Source organism: Myotis nattereri, assembly GCF_964212035.1.
Source record: "Myotis nattereri genome assembly, chromosome: 1".
Lineage (NCBI taxonomy): Eukaryota > Metazoa > Chordata > Mammalia > Chiroptera > Vespertilionidae > Myotis > Myotis nattereri.
The window spans coordinates 164,407,349-164,427,649 of NC_138075.1; the positions used below are offsets into that span (position 1 = coordinate 164,407,349).

General features: G+C 43.1%; 1 protein-coding gene across 1 annotated transcript in view; it reads left to right on the forward strand.

Moving 5' to 3' along the window:
* Nucleotides 1-1,190: 1,190 nt before the first annotated feature.
* STPG2 (sperm tail PG-rich repeat containing 2) overlaps nucleotides 1,191-20,301 on the forward strand; it is a gene marked incomplete at both ends in the record, with an annotated part of 119,268 nt that continues 100,157 nt past the window's right edge. The window contains 2 exons of the mRNA XM_081110189.1: nucleotides 1,191-1,299; nucleotides 14,375-14,478. Of these exons, the coding sequence (XP_080966315.1) occupies nucleotides 1,191-1,299; nucleotides 14,375-14,478 (213 nt within the window). The remainder of the gene's footprint in view (nucleotides 1,300-14,374; nucleotides 14,479-20,301) is intronic.

The window sequence follows — 20,301 nt, forward strand, 5'->3', positions numbered from 1 at the left end:
CCAAACTCACAGTAACTCATGATAAGGACAGGGAAAGCAATCTAAATATCAGGCTACCTCATTTGCTTTGCTCTCAAATGCAGTTTCCACAGGCCATCAGAAGAATGAGCAGTGGCCACTGCTTTCAGGCAGGTGATTTGTTATGTACACTAATATTGATCAAAGCTAGTAAGAGAGACGTTCTATCTGTCCCTTCCTGAGTAATTCCTAAGTGTGTAAACTTCATTTAACTTGCATCATTCCCTTCACGACCCTACATTGTGTGACAAAAGCTCTCCCAAGTGCCTTTCCACATGTCTCCTATGATGAACCTCGCTAGACCAGATGTGGCTCTGCTTCCAATATCTGTCTACCTCATTTGGAAACGGATTTTTCTCATCACAGTGTCATTTGAATCAGGTGGAAAGAGTCATTGTTTAATTTCTATTTTTGTTCATCAGTTTATGTTGTTCATTATATTCCACAAATGAGTGAGAGCATGTGATATTTCTCTTCCTCTGACCGGCTTATTGCGTCTCTAGCAGAGTTTCTATTATACATAGGATAAAGTCCGAGGTGCTTCTCTGTGAGTGCGGGGGTGTCCAGTAGGGGTTGGGCGGTGAGAGTGGCAGGACCCAGGCTCTGCTTTGAACTAAGGCTTAGTTTTTCATTCACAGTTTTTGCTAGTCCCTTCCATGTCGCCCTAATTCATTTATTGCGAAAATGCATCAGAAGCCCTAACCCCTTTAACTCATTTCCTACAGCTTTTCTGAGAAACCAGGACCTACAGCAGTTGACATAGAGCTCAGGATTGGACAAGCGAGGCGGGCTCCACGCTATGCGCATGCTCCGTGGGCCTCACAGGGGAGAGTCTGCAGCCGCTCCCCGGGAACTTCCGGGGCGGGGCCAGCGCCGGAAGCACAGGCTGGAGACCAGTCCTTAGATCTCCTACGGGGTGGGCGGCAGCCGCCCCTCTCAGCGGGTGAACCGGTGATTGTGGGAGATGCCTTAAGTCCTTTCGGCGCCTTTCCGGTTACCACAGGGCCAGAGCTCCCCGGGGTCCCTCGGGCACCCGAGCAGGTGGGGAGACGGCCCATGCGAGCTCCCTCTTCCCAGAGGCTGCCAGCTCCTCGGGCTGTCGAGGCCTTCCTTGTGCTGCACCAACGTGTCTTTACCCCTCTCAGCCGCCCCCTCCCAGCCCGCCCGCCGCTATGTATGAGCGGGCTCCCCGCGTGCTCAGATTCGCGGACGGCGGCAGCACCGCGGACCATGTGGGGCCCGGGGCCTACCAGGTGCCTTTCCCGAAGCAGCAGGCAGCAGGTGAGATGCGGGCTAGGCAGGCCTCCGCAGGGCGCCTCCCTTCCCTCCCGCCCCGTGGGGTGCCTGCAGGTGAATGGGATAGCGGCCCTTCCCAGGTGTCACCCACAGGAAGCAGCAGGAAGATGCCGCCCGTGTTTACGGGCACCAGCTGGTCACCGGGCCCGGGCACAGGGCCATGGCCGCCCACATCGTTCTTGCAGGGGTGCAGCTGGATGCCAGGTTTCGGTTTCCCGCCCTGTGGGCCGTCACAGGCTCCAGATGTCCTTCTTACTGCCCGCGGGCCTTTCCCATGGCGACCCTGTTGGCGTCACACACCTGCCCTACCTTTAGCGAGAGACACATCGATTTACCAAAATGTAATTTTTATGTTTCTGCTTTGCAATGTCATTTGAAGATGGTTCCATGTGTTTTTTCAGTTCGATGCCTCTTGTATGACCAAACCCCTGTTCTCTTTGAGCAGTCCCTTCATTCTCCCATTCTGTGCAAAGCAAAGCTTTACATCTTGAGAGATGAAGTGGGAATGGATCATTTAAACAGTTATTCACTCTCCTCATTTGTTTGCAGCTAGTGACTTTGGGAGGGATTTTTATGAAGTTAAAATAGTTCAATTTGCTTTCTGCTTTTCCTAATCTGCTGATTTTGTGGAGTTTAATACCATTCAAATTAAAAGTTTTTTTCCTTGTTAATCTGCATTTTCCCTATTCCTACACTATGTCTGTATTTTTATTATTTTGTGTCTGTATTTTTAAAAAATATTTTATTGATTTTTTTTTTTATAGAGAGGAAGGGAGAGGGATAGAGAGTTAGAAACATCTATGAGAGAGAAACCTCGATCAGCTGCCTCCTGCACCCCCTACTGGGGATGTGCCCGCAACCAAGGTACATGCCCTTGACCAGAATCGAACCCGGGACCTTTCAGTCCGCAGGCTGACACTATCCACTGAGCCAAACTGGTTAGGGCTATGTCTGTATTTTTAGACAAATGCCAGGATCCATTACTCTGTTGATATGACTGATCAGATTAGTATTTTAGGTTAATTTGGGTTTCTCTGGGTGGAGGACATATTTGTCAATTGTCCTTGCTTTAATATTGAGTTTTACTAGTTGTCAGCATCTGATTTCAATATCCTTGGAGCTTACCATGTCTGTCTTTAATGCAGTTGAGTTGTTAAAAACAGTAACTCCCTAACAGTTTACTAGCTACCAGTGATTACACGTATGATTTTATTTTGGCATAACTGACCACTCTGTTTTTATTTTGAATGTTTTAAAATGGATTTTTAGAGAGGGAAGAAGGGAGAGGGAGATAGAAACATCAGTTGCTGCCTCTGGCACACCCCTTACTAAGGAGTGACCCTACAACTCAGGTAGGTGCCCTGACAGGGAGTCAAAACTGGTGACCTCTTGATTCATGGGTTGACACTCAACCACTGAGCCACACCAGTTAGGAATAGTGCCTAATACATGCTGAGTCAGGGAATCATTTTCTATCTCTAACCAACCCTTCATAGTCTTATTTAAAAGTTTACATTTTTCTAAACATCTTTTAAATGTTTATATACTGTACTTTCTATTCTTTGCTTGTTGCTTTTCTCATGTGTACTTTCTCATTCAAACCCATAGCTTCAACCACTGTCCACATTCTGATTCTTCCCAAAAGAAAGTCTTTAGAGATACAGGTGATTTGTATCTCTAAGATGAGCTTTCTCCCTATCTTAAGTTCTCCGCATTGCCAATTTCTGTTTTGGACATCTCCACCTGGGTGGTTTCTGGCCTTTGAAATTCCAAATGTCTGAACTCATCATTTTCCCCACCTTTACTGGCTCCTTTGAAAAAAAATTCCCTACCAGTAATTTATAAAATTTAAGCTTTAGAATTATCCAGGCTCCTCCTTCTTCTCTGACTGACCATTCCATTGATCTTAAAGACCTATTGATTCTATCTTCTTATTATCTATCAAATTAGTCCTCTTTCTTCATTTAACTACCCTTGTCTTAGTTCAGGTATCATTATTATTATTTTTTTTTTCTGAAATAAACCCATAAGACATTGCTGGTTTCTCTCTATTTTAGTCTCCAATCCAACTTCTGTCTCATGGCTCACATGATCATTAGAGTTATGTTATTTGTTTTTAAAACTAAGATTGAAATCTGAATTCCTCAATAAGAGTCTTCATGATATGATCCCTGACCTGCTCTCCTGCTTTACTGAATTTTCCAGGCACACCTCCACCAAGACTTAACCTACATATCAGCAGTTCCAACTTTGCATTTTCTAGAAGTTCATGCTTAATCACCTCCATGCCTTTGTACCTCCAGATACCTTTGCCTGGTATGCTCTCTCTTTCTTCCTCATCTGGCTTATTCCTATTTATTCTTTGAGACTCAGGTAAAGCGAGGTTATTCTCTTACTTTACTCTTTCTTAATTCTTTCTTCTTTGACTTCTTATTGACGTTTGATAGCACTTTGATACTATCTTGCAATTATCTGTTAATCATCTGGCTGCTGCACAAAAATGTCACTTTCTTGAGGGCAATAATTAGGATTTTTACTCTGTTATTCTCAGGTTTTAGCTCAAGATAAGTGCTTAATTAAAAAACCCTACAGTAATTCTTGAAATAAAATAAAAAAATTAGTAAGTGGCACATAGCAGTATAAAAACTCATATAATATAATCTTTGTGAACTCTTGTAGAGAGCAGTAAAAGACCTGTGTCCTGGGTGCTGGAGGAAAACCGGTGCCGACAGCCAGGGGAAGGAAGGCCTATTGTGCGAATCTTCGTGCAACGGGCCTCTAGTCTATAATAATAAAAGGGTAATATGCTAATTACACTAGACATCTTTCAGGACAACATTCCAGACATCCTCCCAGACGAAGACGGGGCCAGAGGGAGGCCCAGGTCCCGGGTGCCTGTGGGCAGCCAGAGGGAAGCCAGCCCGGGTCCCCAGTGCCTGTGGGTGGTTGGAGGGAAGCCAGCCTAGGTCACGGGTGCCTGCAGGTAGCCAGAGGGAAGACAGCCCAGGTACCAGGGGCCTGCAGGCAGCTGGAGGGAAGCAAGCCCAGGTCCCGGGTGCTATAGGGAAGCCAGTGCTAGCAACTGGGGGAAGGAAGGCCTACTCTTGCACAAATTTTATGCATTGGGCCACTAGTCCTATCTAATAAAAGAGAAACATGGTAATTAGCGTACGACCGCTACCCTTCCCATTGGCTAATCAGGGCAATATGCAAATTAACTGCCAGGCAAGATGGCGGCCAGCAGCCAGGCAGCTTGAAACTAACATGAGGCTTGCTTGCTTCAGTGATGGAGGACTCCAACGTTCCCCACCTGCCGCTGCAGGCCTCTGAGCTGCAACTCTAAGCAACTATGTTACAAATATAGAAGCTAAACAAAACCCCAGAAACCTGCTTTAGTCGCCAGGCTTCAGCCAGCAGGATCGCAACATTGTTTCAAATACAGAAGGTAAACAAAGGCCAGAAACCTGCTTTCAGCAGCAGAGGCCTAAGACCTGGAGCCAAGCCTCAGAACTAAAGCTGGCCCAGAATATAAAAAAAGAAAGAACAAAAGGAGCGGTTGGGAGCTTCAGTCACCCGCCAGCCTGAAAACAGCCCTCAGCCCCTCACCCAGACTGGCCAGGCACCCCAGTGGGGACCCCCACCCTGATCCAGGACACCCTTCAGGGCAAACCAGCCGGCCCCCACACGTGCACCAGGCCTCTATATAGTAAAAGGGTAATATGCCTCCTGGCACCGGGATCAGGGTGACAGGGGGCAGCGCCCAAACCCCCTGATCGCCCTGCGGCTCTGTGTGTGACAGGGGGCGGGCCACAACCTCCCTATCTGCCCTGCTCTGTTCGTGACAGGGGAAGGCGCCCCAACCCCCTGATCGGCCCTGCTCTGTGGGTGATTGAGGGTGACGCCCCAGCCGCCCCCCACGGGCCTGCTCTGTGTGTGACGGGGTAGAGCCATAACCTCCCCATCGGCCCTGCCCTGAGTGTGACGGTGTGGTGCCCCAACCCCCTGATCCGCCCTGCTCTGTGTGTGACAGGGGGCAGTGACCCAACTCCCCTATCGGCCCTACTCTGTGAGTGACAGGGGGGAGCCCCCCAACTCCCTGATCGGCCCTGCTCTGTGCGTGACAGGGGGGAGCTCCCCAACCCCCTGATGGGACCTGCTTTGTGCGTGACGGGGGGAGCTCCCCAACCCCCTGATGGGCCCTGCTCTGTGCATGACAGGGGGGAGCTCCCCAACCCCCTGATCGACCCTGCTCTATACGTGACAGGGTACGGAGCCCCAACCCCCCTGATGGGCCCTGCTCTGTGAGTGACGGGGGCAGCGCCCCAACCCCCTGATTGGCCCTGCTCTGTGCCTGACAGTGGGTGGTGCCGCAACCTCCCCACCGAACCTGCCTTGAGTGTGACAGGGGGCGGTGCCCCAACCCCCTGATTGGCCCTGCTCTGTGCATGACAGTGGGTGGTGCCGCAACCTCCCCACCGACCCTGCCTTGAGTGTGACAGGGGGCGGTGCCTCAACCCCCCAATCAGCCCTACCCTGAGTGTGACTGAGGGTGGCATCGCAACCTCCCAATACGCCCTGCTCTGTGCATGACAGGGGCGGTGCCCCAACTCCCCAATCGGCCCTGCTCTGAGCCCGACCAGGGGCTGCACCTAGGGATTGGGCCTGCCCTCTGCCACCTGGGAGCAGGCCTAAGCCAGCAGGTCATTATCTCCTGAGGGGTCCCAGACTGTGAGAGGGCACAGGCCGGGCTGAGTGACCCCCCACACCCCCCCGAGTGCACAGATTTTTGTGCACCGGGCCTCTAGTCTTATATAATAAAAGACTAATATGCAAATCGACCAAACTGTGGAACAACTGGTCGCTATGATGTGCACTGACCACCGGGGGCAGAAGCTCAATGCAGGACCTGTCCCCTGGTGGTCAGTGCGCTCCCACAGGGGGAGCGCCGCTCAGCCAGAACCCGGGCTAATGGCTGGCGAGCACAGCGGCAGTGGTGAGAGACTTTCCTGCGTTGGCGGCAGCACTAAGGATGTCTAACTGATGGCTTAGGTCTGCTCCCCCACAGAGAGCAGGCCTAAGCCATCAGTCAGACATCCCCCAAGGACTCCGGACTGTGAGAGGGCACAGGCCAGGCTGAGGGATCTCCCCCCCGAGTGCACGAATTTTGTGCACCGGGCCTCTAGTATATATATAAAAGGCTATCTGTCTGACCTGTCACTATGACATGCACTGACCACCAGGGGGCAGACCCTCAATGTGGGAGCTGCCTCCTGGTGGTCAGTGCACTCAGGAAGCTCTGCTCAGCCAGAAGCTGGGCTCAGAGTGGTGAGTGCAGTGGCAGTGGCAGGAGCCTCTCCTGCCTCTGCTGCAGGAGGGTGGTAAGAAGCAAGGGGTTCCAGACTGCGAGTGGGCACAGGCTGGGCTGAGGGACCACCCAGTGCATGAAATTTCATGCACTGGGCCTCTAGTTCAAAAATAAGTGGCACCCCGGACCTGGTGCCAACAAACCAACACTCGGCTTCGCCCAAGTGGGATACAGGCCTCATCACCATCCCGGAGCGACACCCCACCAAATTACAGCCAATGCTGCTAAGACCCCATGGTGCAAAATACAGCCCAGCCCAGCCCGGAAATGGTGGCTGTGGGCAGCAGGTAATGACGTCACGTAGCAACACCTGGCTTCCTCTCCCTAGCGACTAGCCTCCTTGGAGTTTCTTCATCCCAGGAATATGACTTGCTTGACTTGCTTTATAGCAGGTGGAAACATTTTATACTTTAACCAAATGTCCATGAAGTGTTTTCCCATGCCTCATCTCATTTGATCCTCACAGAAGTCCTGGAGTAGGTTGAAAGGAGACTCGGTGGAATCCTATTTTCATTAGCCAGAAAACGGAGATTTAGAAAGTTTAGAAACTTGATCCGACTGAAAAGCAGTAAGAAATGGTGGAACTTGAAATGACTTCAGGTTTTCTCACTGCGCAGAATATAGTCAAACACTTCTACAGTTAAATATTTTACCCTTTATTCTCCCTGTGCGATCTACAATAATAATTTGCTCCATGTTGATATTTACTGCTGTGTTGCTGACAATTACCTGAAAGGGAAGTTGGGGTGCTTCACTGGGCTGGAAAAAGTTTAGCTAAATCAGAAAGCAGGCCTAATTAAGCACGTTTATTCTATATCTATAAAAGGCTAAGTTGACTGGCACATGCACGATACATATAAAGCTCTCACTGATGCAAATCGCACACGTGTTTCGATATGTTATTGTCGATTGTGAATTTGGTTGACACTTCTATTATAGAGAGAGGGTGAGTAGCAATATTAAAATATATCTTCTAATTAATTTCCTTTCAATGTGCATGAATCCGTGCACCGGGACACTAGTATTGTAATAACTATGTATGGTGCCTGGTGGGTACAGGAAATATCAGGGAAACACTTTGTAAAGTATATGAGTATCTAACCATTATGCAGAATACCTTAAACTAATACAAAATAATTTTAAAAGTAAACTGTAATTTAATAAATGGTTAGGTAGATTTTATAGAGTATGATGTATGAAGAGCAGATGTGGGGACTTTATATAACTTGTTACCTTGAATTACACAAGAGGTGAAGATCTTAGAGCAGTGATTTTTAACCGCTGTGCCACAAGAATTTTTAAAACATGTAATACCTGACTATTTAGTCACAGATACTGACTTCTCTCTTAGATTATCAATTAAAAATGTGACATGTGCCAACACCATAATAGCTGCCGTGTTTGAGTGAATTAAAATTATTATTATACCCTTTTTCTTGTCAGATTGGCAAAAACATTTTTTGGTGTGTGTAGAATTTTAGTAATTAGTTTATATGTGCCATGAGATGAAAAAGGCTGACAATTGCTGCTTTAGAGTCTTAGATCTTCAAAAGAAAGAAGCAAATACTCTTTGTTTTTGGCATTTCTCTTTCCTAATTACTGCTTTCCTTTTACTGTTGCCCACTCTGTCAATCCTGCAATGTACTGTAAGATTTTCCTCAGGAAATTCTTTCCACCCTAATTTTCAAACTTTATTGCCTTGGCTTTTGGCCATTTGATCCGGGAGACTTTTATAGATTTGCAGCCTGAAAGGGACAGGACTTAGCTGTTCTGATTTTAGGAGTAGGAGAGATAATGGATATTCCAATTCCAGAGTAATAAGAGCTATTTCTGATTTTTTCACAGTTGTCTGAGAAGCAAGCTTATCTTATCTCATCAAAGCAAATTTTCCCAAGAGACAACCCCCTTGGCAAAATACACTAAAAATATAATCCCTTTAATAATCTGCTCCTGGTATTACTGTGCTTAAGCAGTATTTCATTGTTGTTGTTTTTTTCCATTGGGTTTTGAGCTTGATTTACATAATCAATGGCACCTCACATTAGCTGTATATTAATTATCTGTATTGGTTATATATTAGTTTTCTAAACTGGGTGACATAAGTCCATAAATACTATATTCTTTCCCATATTTTTTTCTTTGATTGGAGAGCAGTTAGCTTTATTTGCCACAGAAGCATGAGCTGCCTGTGGTCTTGTACTTATGCCCATGTGCTTATGCCAACAATAATGATTTTATTTTATTAGCAAATCAGAATTTAAGGAGATCACATCAGGTTGTGCAGTCTATCTTTATTTAAGTTTAAATGAACAATATTAATTTGATTGCTCAATATCAGTGATTTTCAACCTGTGCTGCAAGAATTTTAAAACATGCTATATCTGACTATTTACTAGTAGTCAGGGGCACTGACCTCTTCTCCTTTAGATTGTCAAATAAAAAATGGCGAACACAATAGCCATCCAGTGAATGAATCAAAATTATACCTATTTTTTTTATCAGATCTGTAAAAATATATACATATATTTTTTGGTTTGCTGCATAATTTTAGTAAATACTTTACTAAAATTGCCATGAGATGAAAAAGGTTGAAAATTGCTGCTGTATATGCTCAAAGATCTACTTTTATGTTGGGAATACTCTTTTTTTGTTTTGTGGTTATAGTTGTAGGGGTGGAATTTATTTTTAATCACATGCTGCCCACCCTCTTTCTCAGAATGGACTGATTTTATTGCTTCATGCCAGTTTGATTTATCTCCTGCTGTTGGCACCTCAAACTCAATATATCCCAAAATAAATTTATTTCTTTTGAAATCTTTTCCTCTTCTATATTCTTATTTTCTTCCTACCTGACAGTTTATCATTTGTAGTTGCACACTTTACATGCCAATAGGTCCATATGCCCCAAATAAAACTTCTGTTACATTCCACCAACTCTAATTCCTCAAAACTCTCATCTCCTAAATTTTATACCATAATTAATAGCAGCACTATTTATAGTGTAATTATTTGCTTATTTGTCTGGCTTTCCCACTATTTGAGGCCAGGGTTTTAGCTTCTTCATTATTGTACCCTCACTGCCTCTCTGACATCTAATAAAGTATTCAGTATTGTTGAATAAATTATTAAAGGTGTAATTTAGAATATCACCTATTAATTTGATATTTATTGTTTAATATGCAGGGCACTATGATAGGATGACCAATTATCTTGGTTTATCTAGACATGTCCTGGTTTTAGCCCTAAAAGTCCTGTTTCCTGGGTAAACTAGGACAGTGTGTCACCCTAATTGTAAACATTAGGTATAGTCTATATAAAAGCCAAGCGACCGGAACGCCAGAATGACTAGAATGACTGGAATGACTAGAATGACTGGAATGACTGGTCGTTATGACGTGCACTGCAGCTGGCCAACTGGTCTGATCGGGGGGCTGGCCAACCTCCGCGTTCCTTATTCCCAGCTGGCCTGGCGCGATCGGCACCCATCAGGGTGGGCCAGCTGGACCCCATCCATGCATGAATTCATGCACCAGGCCTCTAGTGCTATGAATAAAACAGAAAACTCCATTCTCTCATGGAGATCATCAGTATAAACATTTTAATTTTCTTGTGGTTTTATTTGAACTCAATGTTTCATATAAACTGTTAGCCCATTGATGAAAAATTCTAAATAATTACCTTTGGAAAACTTCAGTGAAGATTTGATGAGTCTTGAATTCATGGGGCTGTTGTGTATTTTGTTTTTGCATTTTTATATAAATTTCAGTATTTTGCATTTAATTTTACATTTGTCTAGGTAAATTCAGTTAGAATCTCTGCATGCTTGGATAACAGCAGCCTCAGAACTAGCCTGAGCTTAGCTTTCTTATATTTCTCACATGTTAGGTCTCATTAACTTAGTGTCTGTATGAACTTAAATTAGAAGAAATAGACTTTTAATTGTGAGAAATACTTATGAAGAAAAGCATATAAAATATAAATTTATGGCTTAAAAAGTGAATACACGAGAAATATAACATTGCCAAAATTTCCTTTTTAATCATAATCCTTTTCCGTTCCCCTATAGATAAGCACTATTTTGATTTTTATGGCTATCACTTTTTGCTTTTCTTTACAGATTATTAAATTCTCTTGATGAAGTGATACCTTTATCATAATGAAATGTCTCTCTTATCCCTGCTTTTCCTCATCTGATTTTAATATAGTCAAAACAATTTTCATGGATTCATGGATACATGGTATATTTTTCTCATCCTTTTATTTTGAACCTGTGTCCTTATGTTTTAAGAAGGTCTACTGTAGACAGCATAAAATGGGGGTTTTGCTTTTTTCATTCAGTCTGATAATCTACCTTTTAATTGAGGTGTTTGGAATTCTTCCACTTAATTATCAATATTTTTACATTTAAATTTACTCTCTTGCTATTTGTTTTCTATTCATCTCATCCATTCTTTATTTCTTTTTTCTTCTTTCCCAACTTTCATTGAATGAGTTGAGTTTTTTTTAAAAATTATTCTGTGGTTTTTTTTGTTTGTTTTGTTGTTGTTATTTTATTTTATTTTTTTTTTTTGGTTAGTCCTCACCAGAGGATATTTTTTTCCACTGATTTTTAATTTTTTTTTTTTATTGATTTTTTTACAGAGAGGAAGGGAGAGGGATAGAGAGTTAGAATCATCTATGGGAGAGAAACATCAATCAGCTGCCTTCTGCACACCTCCTACTAGGGATGTGCTGGCAACCATCCCTCCTACTAGGGATGTACATGCCCTTGACTGGAATCAAACCCTGGACCCCTCAGTCTGCAGGCCAATGCTCTATCCACTGAGCCAAACTGGCTAGGTCTCCATTGATTTTAAAAAAATTAAATTTATTGGGGTGAAATTTGTCAGCATGATCATATAGGTTTCAGATGTGGGTTTCTATGTTACAAGATCTGTATTCCATTGATCTTTAGAAAGAGTGAAAGGGAGGGAGCGAGGGGGAGAGAGAGAAGCATTGATGTGAGAGTGACACATCAATTGCTTGCTCCTGCCCTCACCCCAAGCCTGCAACCCAGGGACATGCCCTTGGCCAGGATTCAAACTCTCAACCCTTTGGTGCACGTGCTGATGCTCTAACGGTTGGATAACACTAGCCAGGGCTAAATTGTTCTGTTTTTGTCTTCACTATTGTTATAATTCTTTGTTTTATTTTATTTATTTATTTATTTTTTTTAAAAAAATATATTTTATTGATTTTTTACAGAGAGGAAGGGAGAGAGATAGAGAGTTAGAAACATCAATGAGAGAGAAACATCGGTCAGCTGCCTCCTGCACATCTCCTACTGGGGATATGCCCGCAACCCAAGTACATGCCCTTGACCGGAATCGAACCTGGGACCTTTCAGTCCGCAGGCTGACGCTCTATCCACTGAGCCAAACTGGTTTCGGCCTTTGTTTTATTTTTTTAGTGGTTGCTCTAGGGCAGTGGTTCTCAACCTTCCTAATGCCGCGACCCTTCAATACAGTTCCTCATGTTGTGGTGACCCCCAACCATAAAATTATTTTCGTTGCTACTTCATAACTATAATTTTGCTACTATTATGAATCATTATGTAAATATCTGATATGAAGGATGTATTTTCATTGTTACAAATTGAACATAATTATAGCATAGTGATTAATCACAAAAATAATATGTAATTATATATGTGTTTTCCAATGGTCTTAGGCGACCCCTGTGAAAGGGTCGTTCGACTCCCAAAGGGGTCGCGACCCACAGGTTGAGAACCACCGCTCTAGGGTTTGTCTAACTTATCACAATCTACCTTCAAAAAATACTGTACCACTTCACATATTATTAACTCTTCTATTAACTCACAAAAATTTTGTTGTTAATTCTATCCAGTGGCACTTTTCATTTTAGAATTGATTTGAGTTTTTTAATGTAGTATCTTTCCTTTATCTTTTCATCATGTTCATCTTTCTTCTACCTTGTTAAATATATGAAGAATATTTGTGATACTTTAATGTTTGTATGTGCTATCTCCATCTTCTCATTTCTAGATCTGTTTCTTTTCATTGACTCTTTTCCTGTTTATAGGACTTATTTTCCTCCCACTTGGAAGAAGACGTTTTGGTAGTTTGCACTATTGACTTTATATAATCTGTAGCTTAATTAGTGTGTGTCTTGAATGAAACCTGTGTACTGTTCTCTAGTTTCTAAGGATTTCTGTTCTTGTGGTCTTTGTTACTATCCAAGTGTTTTGTTTTGTTTTTTTTTCTTTGCTTTGGGACAGCCAGTTCAAACCATCAGAGTTTTAACATCATCCATGAAGCTTTTCCTAGTCATCTAAGCATGGTTGAAAAGTTCTCTTCTTTTGAGCTTCTAAGCATTTTGGCACTTGATATATTTTTCTTTATTTAAAATTATTTTAGTTGTTTTCTTAATATTTGATAGACTATTGCTTTTTAAGGGTAAGGTCTATATTTTACTCGCTTCTTTTATGCTGTAATACCTAACATAAATAAATAATATTTGATTTCAGTCACATTTTAATACACGTGGGCCTCAAAAGAAACAGGTTATTTCTAGTTTTAAAATGAATACCTTTTAAAATTAGTCTGATTAGTGAGATTTTAAACTATTCTAATTATCACCATAAAATTTCATACTAGCCTTCAGTTTCTGTTAGTGTATAAAATTCTTACCAGTTTTGAGTCCTCACTTTCATTCTTTTATTACCGGTTGACTATAGCTGCTCTATTCTTTCCCATCTCATCTCTCTCTCTCTCTCTCTTTCTCTCTCTGGTTAATCCTCACCAAACAATATTTTTTATTGATTTTTTTTTTAGAGAGAGAGTGGGAGGGAGGGGGAGAGACAGAGAGAGAGCAACATCCACGTGAGATGAACAAATCACTTGGTTGTCTCCCACGTGTGCCCGGGACCAGGGATTGAGCCCACAGCTGAGGGAAGTGCACCTGACTGAAATCCAACCTGGGACCCTTCAGTCTATGGTCTGATGCTCTATCCACTGAGCCAAACTGGCTAGGGCTCCCATCTCTTCTTTAATATCTATGTTGCTTTAACTATACTAATTTTCTTGATACAGTTCTTGAAATATTTTATCAGTTTTTCAGCAGGCTAAGTCTGTCTACTGTCTGTCTACTAAGTTTGTCTAAGTTTATGATTGCTTTTACAGTGAAATTTATAACTTTTATTTATAAACCTTTGGGGTGAGGCAATCCAACTATGTATCAAAGCAAGGGGACATTATTAATTACTTGTTATAAACTCACTGTAAGTTATTTCTACTTAGGCTGTCTCTATAAACTTATATATGTCATTGTCTACAAATAATAGATGCTGTTCCAAAATACAAAACAGTGGTCTTTGGAGGATGAAAATACTTTATCAGCTAAATATAACTGCCATTTTTATTCCAACCACATATGCTTAGAAGAAAACAGACTTTTGTTTCTTATTTTCTTTAGGTATTTTTGCAAATTCAGGTTCTTATATTTAATACATATATTAATAGAAATTCTGCTTTTACATTAGAATCTTTAAAATGCAACAACTTCTGTAGCTAGCTGTTAGTTCTGATAGTATAGTATCAACAGTTGAAGTTAATAAATGATTTTATGCATTTTGAGCGCTTTTTCTCTGAAATCATTGGAACCTTACCTGCCGCCGATATGATTTTACTTTTATAGGTGGCTACGCACCATTCCTTTCTCTGGCTGCCAGAAACACTATTGCCCCTAACACTGAGGAAGCTATTCCAGGTCCAGCACACTATAATGTTTCTGAAAAAAAGGTAAGTTTATAATAATTGTGATAATTATATAAGTTAATAAAAATTATGATTTCTTCCTTTAATACACTATCATGTCAATTGTTTTTTTCCCTTCATATTATCTTCTTTCTCCTTTTGATCTATATTTTGTTGTTAGAATAAGAGAAAGTAAATGTGTTTCAATGCTGGTTGAACACATATTGTAAAGCCAGAACTATTGAAACGGAAACATATGTCTCCTAATTCTATACATTCTCAAGAGTGTGTGACAAGAATATTTTTGATATTCTATTTATGTTAAAAAAACAGTGATGTAACTCTAACATCTTCATAATCACGAATATCACCTTCCACTCTTTCCACACACTTTGCCTTCATAAATAATGATTCCTCACTGACCCCACCAGACCTTCTCTCCCTTGTTGGAGGCCCAAATACAGTCACTGAGGCCTTAACTTTTGCATTAATCTCCCTGAGTTGAGAATAGCAACCATTCTGTCAGTTAGTAAACTTTGGTTACAAGCAATAAAATAGATTTTAAAGATAGATACTAGGTTTACAATGAAAGATTTATAGGAAAGGCACTTGAGAAGCTCATAGACTTAAGGAATATTGAATAGTCAAGTCTTAAGGCAGGATAGGATTAAGATAATTCTAGGTATTTCAGTAGTAGAAACTTCTGCACCTTTTAATAGGAAGCTGCCATTAGATATAATTATTTATGTTTTCTTCTTTCTCCTCTTTCTCTTCCCCCTTCCCTTTTTTCCTCCCCCTCCTTCTCTTCCTTCTAAACTCCTCCTCCTTCCCCCCACTACCTTTCTTCTTCTTATTCTTCTCCTTCTCCTCCTCCTTCTCTTCCTTCTTCTTATGTTTAAAAAATTTTTTTTTGCTTCCTTTCATTTTTTACATGTGACTCCACTGAGGATTAAAATTCTCAGTAGGGAGAATCTGATTGGTCTGGTTTCATTATGGAACAACACCTGTGACTCCAGGGATAGGATATCCTGTGTTTGTAAGCTACTTTGAAAACGACAAAGTATTTTAGCTGTCAGAGGGGAGAGGGGTTATGGGGCTATGTGAAAAGTTCAAAGGAATAAGCCAGAAAACCCCCAATATTCATATACACAGATAACAGTGTGATGATTACCAAAGGGGAAGGGGGATGGTGGGAGGTAAAAGAGGATAAAGGGTGATAGAGACTTGACTTTGGATGGTGAACACACAGTATGATATGCAGATAATGTATTATGGAATTATACACCTGAAACCTATAGGATTTTATTAACCAATGTTACCCCAATAAATTCAATAAAATTAAAAATTAAAAAAATTTAAAACCCCCACAAAAGTTTGGGAAGGGGGCTAGGATTTGATTATCCCAAGGCTGATGAATATGCTGTTTTCCTATCTAATAAAAGAGAAACATGGTAATTAGCCATACCTCCGCTACCCTTCACATTGGCTAATCAGGGCAATATGCAAATTAACTGCCAGCCAAGATGGCGGCCGGCAGCCAGGCAGCTTGAAGCGAACATGAGGGTTGCTTGCTTCAGTGATGGAGGACTCCAACATTCCCCACCTGCCGCTGCCAGCTTCTGAGCTTGCAGTTTGAAACATTGTTACAAATATAGAAGCTAAACAAAACCCCAGAAACTTGTTTTCAGCCAGCCGGGATCTCAAAGCTAGAATTGAAACAGTGTTTCGATTATAGAACCCAAACAAACCAGATACCTGCTTTCAGCGAGGCCTCAGAGCTGGAGCCAAGCCTCAGAGCTAAAGCTGGCCCAGAATAAAAAAGAAAAAAAAGAGTGGTTGGGAGCTTCAGTCACCCGCCGGCCTGAAAACACAGCCCTCTCAGCCCCTCACCCAGACTGGCCAGGCACCCCAGTGGGGACCCCAACCCTGAAGGGTGTGTGACCAGCTGCAAACAGCCATCATCCCCTCATCCAGGCTGGCCAGGCACCCCAGTTGGGGACCCCCACCCTGATCCAGGACACCCTTCAGGACAAACCAGCCGGTCCCCACCCGTGCACCAGGCCTCTATCCTATATAGTACAAGGGTAATATGCCTCCCAGCACCAGGATCAGCAGAGCCGCGAGGCCTCCCGGCACCGGGATCAGCGTGACAGGGGGCAGCGCCCAAACCCCCTGATCGCCCTGCGGCTCTGTGTGTGACAGGGGGCGGGGCCACAACCCCCCTGATGGGCCCTGCTCTGAGTGACAGGGGGCAGCGCCCCAACCCCCTGATCGGCCCTGCTCTGTGTGTGACAGGGTGCGGCGCCCCAACCCCCCCCCCCCCACGGGCCCTGCTCTGTGCATGACAGGGGGGAGCTCCCCAACCCCCTGATCGGCCCTGCTCTGTGCGTGACAGGGTATGGAGCCCCAACCCCCCTGATAGGCCCTGCTCTATGCGTGACAGGGGGGAGCTCCCCAACCCCCTGATGGGTCCTGCTCTGTGCATGACAGGGGGTGGCACCACCACCTCCCCATCAACCCTGCCTTGAGTGTGACAGGGGGCGGTGCCCAAACCCCCCAGTCGGCCCTACCCTGAGGGTGACTGAGGGTAGCATCGCAACCTCCTGATCCGCCCTGCTCTGTGCATGACGGGGTGGCGTCCCAACTCCCCAATTGGCCCTGCTCTGAGCCAGACCAGGGGCTGCACCTAGGGATTGGGCCTGCCCTCTGCCACCCGGGAGCAGGCCTAAGCCAGCAGGGCGTTATCTCCCGAGGGGTCCCAGACTGCGAGAGGGCACAGGCCTGGCTGAGGGACGCCCCCCTGCCCCCCTGAGTGCACAAATTTTGTGCGCCGGTCCTCTAGTCTCTATATAAAAACCTAAGCGACCAAACGACCAGTTGGTAGACTGGTCACTATGATGCGCACTGACCACCAGATGGCAGATGCTCAAAGCATGAGCTGCCCCCTGGTGGTCAGTGCGCTCCTGCAGCGAGAGTTCCGCTCATCTGACTGACCCCACCAGCCTGGCAGCAGCCACTCACTTCCTCAGTACTCCTGCAGGTCTAATCTCTGGAGAACGGACCAGGCACCAACAAATCGGCTCCGCTGGCATGGACCCGACAGCACCACTAGCCTCCTGGAAGTCAGCCTTGGGCACCGCGTCTGCTTCCCCTCCCTAGACACCCCACAAGGAAGAAATAATATGAAAGTGGCCTCCAGGTTGCTCCCGACAACCAGCATGAATGTTAGCAGGACAGATCCGGATCCTGGGCCGACAAGGGCATACCACCACCTGCTCAGAGGGCCAATAGAGTACTGCCCCCACCATCACTCCTCTCAGTATGGGCTGCAGTGGCATAGCCTCTCCCAATCAGAACTGACTGGGCATGAGCCCACAGCAGGCTCAGTGGGCCGGGATGAGTGGGAGCGATAGGCAGGAGTGGCAGGCAGCATTGGACTGCCAGTTACAACCCAATCCCCACAGGCCACACCAAGGGACCCCTCCAGTGCATCAATTCGTGCACCGAGCCTCTAGTTGAGTAGATAATAGAAGAGATGCTGGATAGATTAATACAATTAATTTCCATTACATTTCACCCCTTCACTGCCCAGTTCTCTCCTCTCTCATGTATACAACACACAATACACATACATACATACACACATGCACACACACACACACATACACACACTGAGTTATTCTTACCATATATATGTAATTTACAAAAAGCAATTATCTTGCCAAAACCAGTTTGGCTCAGTGGATAGAGCATTGGCCTGCGGACTGAAGAGTCCCGGGTTCGATTCCGGTCAAGGGCATGTACCTGGGTTGCGGGCACATCCCCAGTGGGAGGTGTGCAGGAGGCAGCTGATCAATGTTTCTCTCTCATCGATGTTTCTAACTCTCTATCTCTCTCTTCCTTCCTCTCTGTAAAAAGTCAATAAAATATATATATTTTTTTAAAAAAGCAATTATCTTCCTGGGAGTAGCCAAACTACTATCTAGCTACTGCATGAAGAGGTGATATTACAGTGTCACTACTACCAAATGAATCCTGGATTAATAGATTAAAGCCATTAATTCTCTTGTTCTTTCACATTTCTATTTCATTATTTGGCAACCTATAGATTAAATAGGAAGTATAACATGAGATAGTATAAAGAAGTGGTTTGGACTGTAGGCTCTGGAGGTAGACTACATAGGTTCAAAAATCTGTCTCTGCCACTTACTGATTAAGCTGTGAGACTTAATCTTAACCTTTAAGCTCTTTGGGCCTCAGTCTCCTCAACTTTTAAATAGGAGTAATAACTTTATAGGCTTTTTCTAAGGACTAAATGTTAATAAGCATTTAGAACAGTGCCTGATTATAGTTGGCATTCAATACACTTCAACATTATTAATGTTGCCATTTTATAATAGAAGAGGGAAAGAAAGGGATGGAGGAAGTAAGGAAATAGTGGTAGGAACCTATTTTGTTTCTGTAACTGATCATGAGGTTATAGGTAATTTAAGAATTTTTTCCATTACTCATTCCACTTTCCCCATCTTTTCAACAAGCACTTTATCTGGTAGTTTTTAGTTTGGTGGGGTGATCAGAATCTTCAGTTCTAAGGAGCCTGAACTCTTGATTCTCAGGCTTGTTTCACCTTTAAATAAACTTGTTTTTTTAGCATTTTCCCTGTATTACCGTGTGAGGAAGCTCTGCAGGGTGTCCCTGGTGTTCCATCTAACCTTGGCTTTCATTAGTCTTGTTTTTCAGACCTGGTCAGGTTAACACCTTAGTCAATGCACTAACCTCCTTATTTTGCTTTTTGTTTTTTTGTTTGTTTGTTTGTTTGTTTTTGTTAATTCTTACCAGAGGATATTTTTTCCCCATAGATTTTTAGAGAGAGTAGAGGGAGAGGGAGAGACAGAGAAAGAGAAACATTGATGTGAGAGAGACACATCAGTTGGTTGTCTCACACAAACCCCAACCAACCCTGGGGATTGAGCCCTTGACTGGAATCACACCCTGGACTCTTCAGTCCTTGGGCAATGCTCTAACCACTTTGACAAACTGGGTAGGTCCTTATTTTGCGTTTTGCTTTGTAGCATAAAGACCCTGGAATGGTCAGTTGGTGGTCTCAGCTTCCAATTCAATGGAACATATGTTGCTTCTCCCTGTCTTAAAACTTTAAGAATGCTAGAGCTTAGAGGACAAAAAGCAAAAAATTCGATAGTGGGTCATTAAATGTAATCATTAGAAGTGTCACACCTACTTCCATGCCATGGTCCACAGACTAGCATATTAATGGATGTATGGGCTTTCTAGTTTTACCAACAGTTTCCTTATTAAAACTGATACATAACTCCAGTATTCTAAGAGGGAAATGTAGTAAAATACACAATAGGTAGAATTTAAACTTGTTAAAAATTATGTGTCAGGATGTTGGAATGTTATTTTATATTAATACTGATTTTAGTCAATTCCATGTGAGATAATATAAAGTACAATCTAGATTAAAATTTACTTTATTTCAAATTGGGTAAATTTCTTGGATTTAAAGAATAAGGAATTAGGAATTATGCTTTTTTTATGTAATGAATGATCAAGAAAAAAGTTCTAGTAGTCTCTGTTTTTCTTCTTAAAATTTTAAACAAATGCCAGAAGAAGATTGATTTCCTTGGTTTATAAAATGACTTCTAATTTATTTACTTAATTGCTGTTGATTTTTTTTTTTGGGGGGGGTGTAGTTTTAGTCTAAACTCTTGCAGAACTTTTAGAAGTTTAAGAAGTGTGCATTTATCACACTGTTTAAGAAATAAGGTTTATTTCATTTCAAATGGATGAATTAGGAAACATGATTGTAATGTGACATAGTTTACATAATTATTCTGTAAATATGGA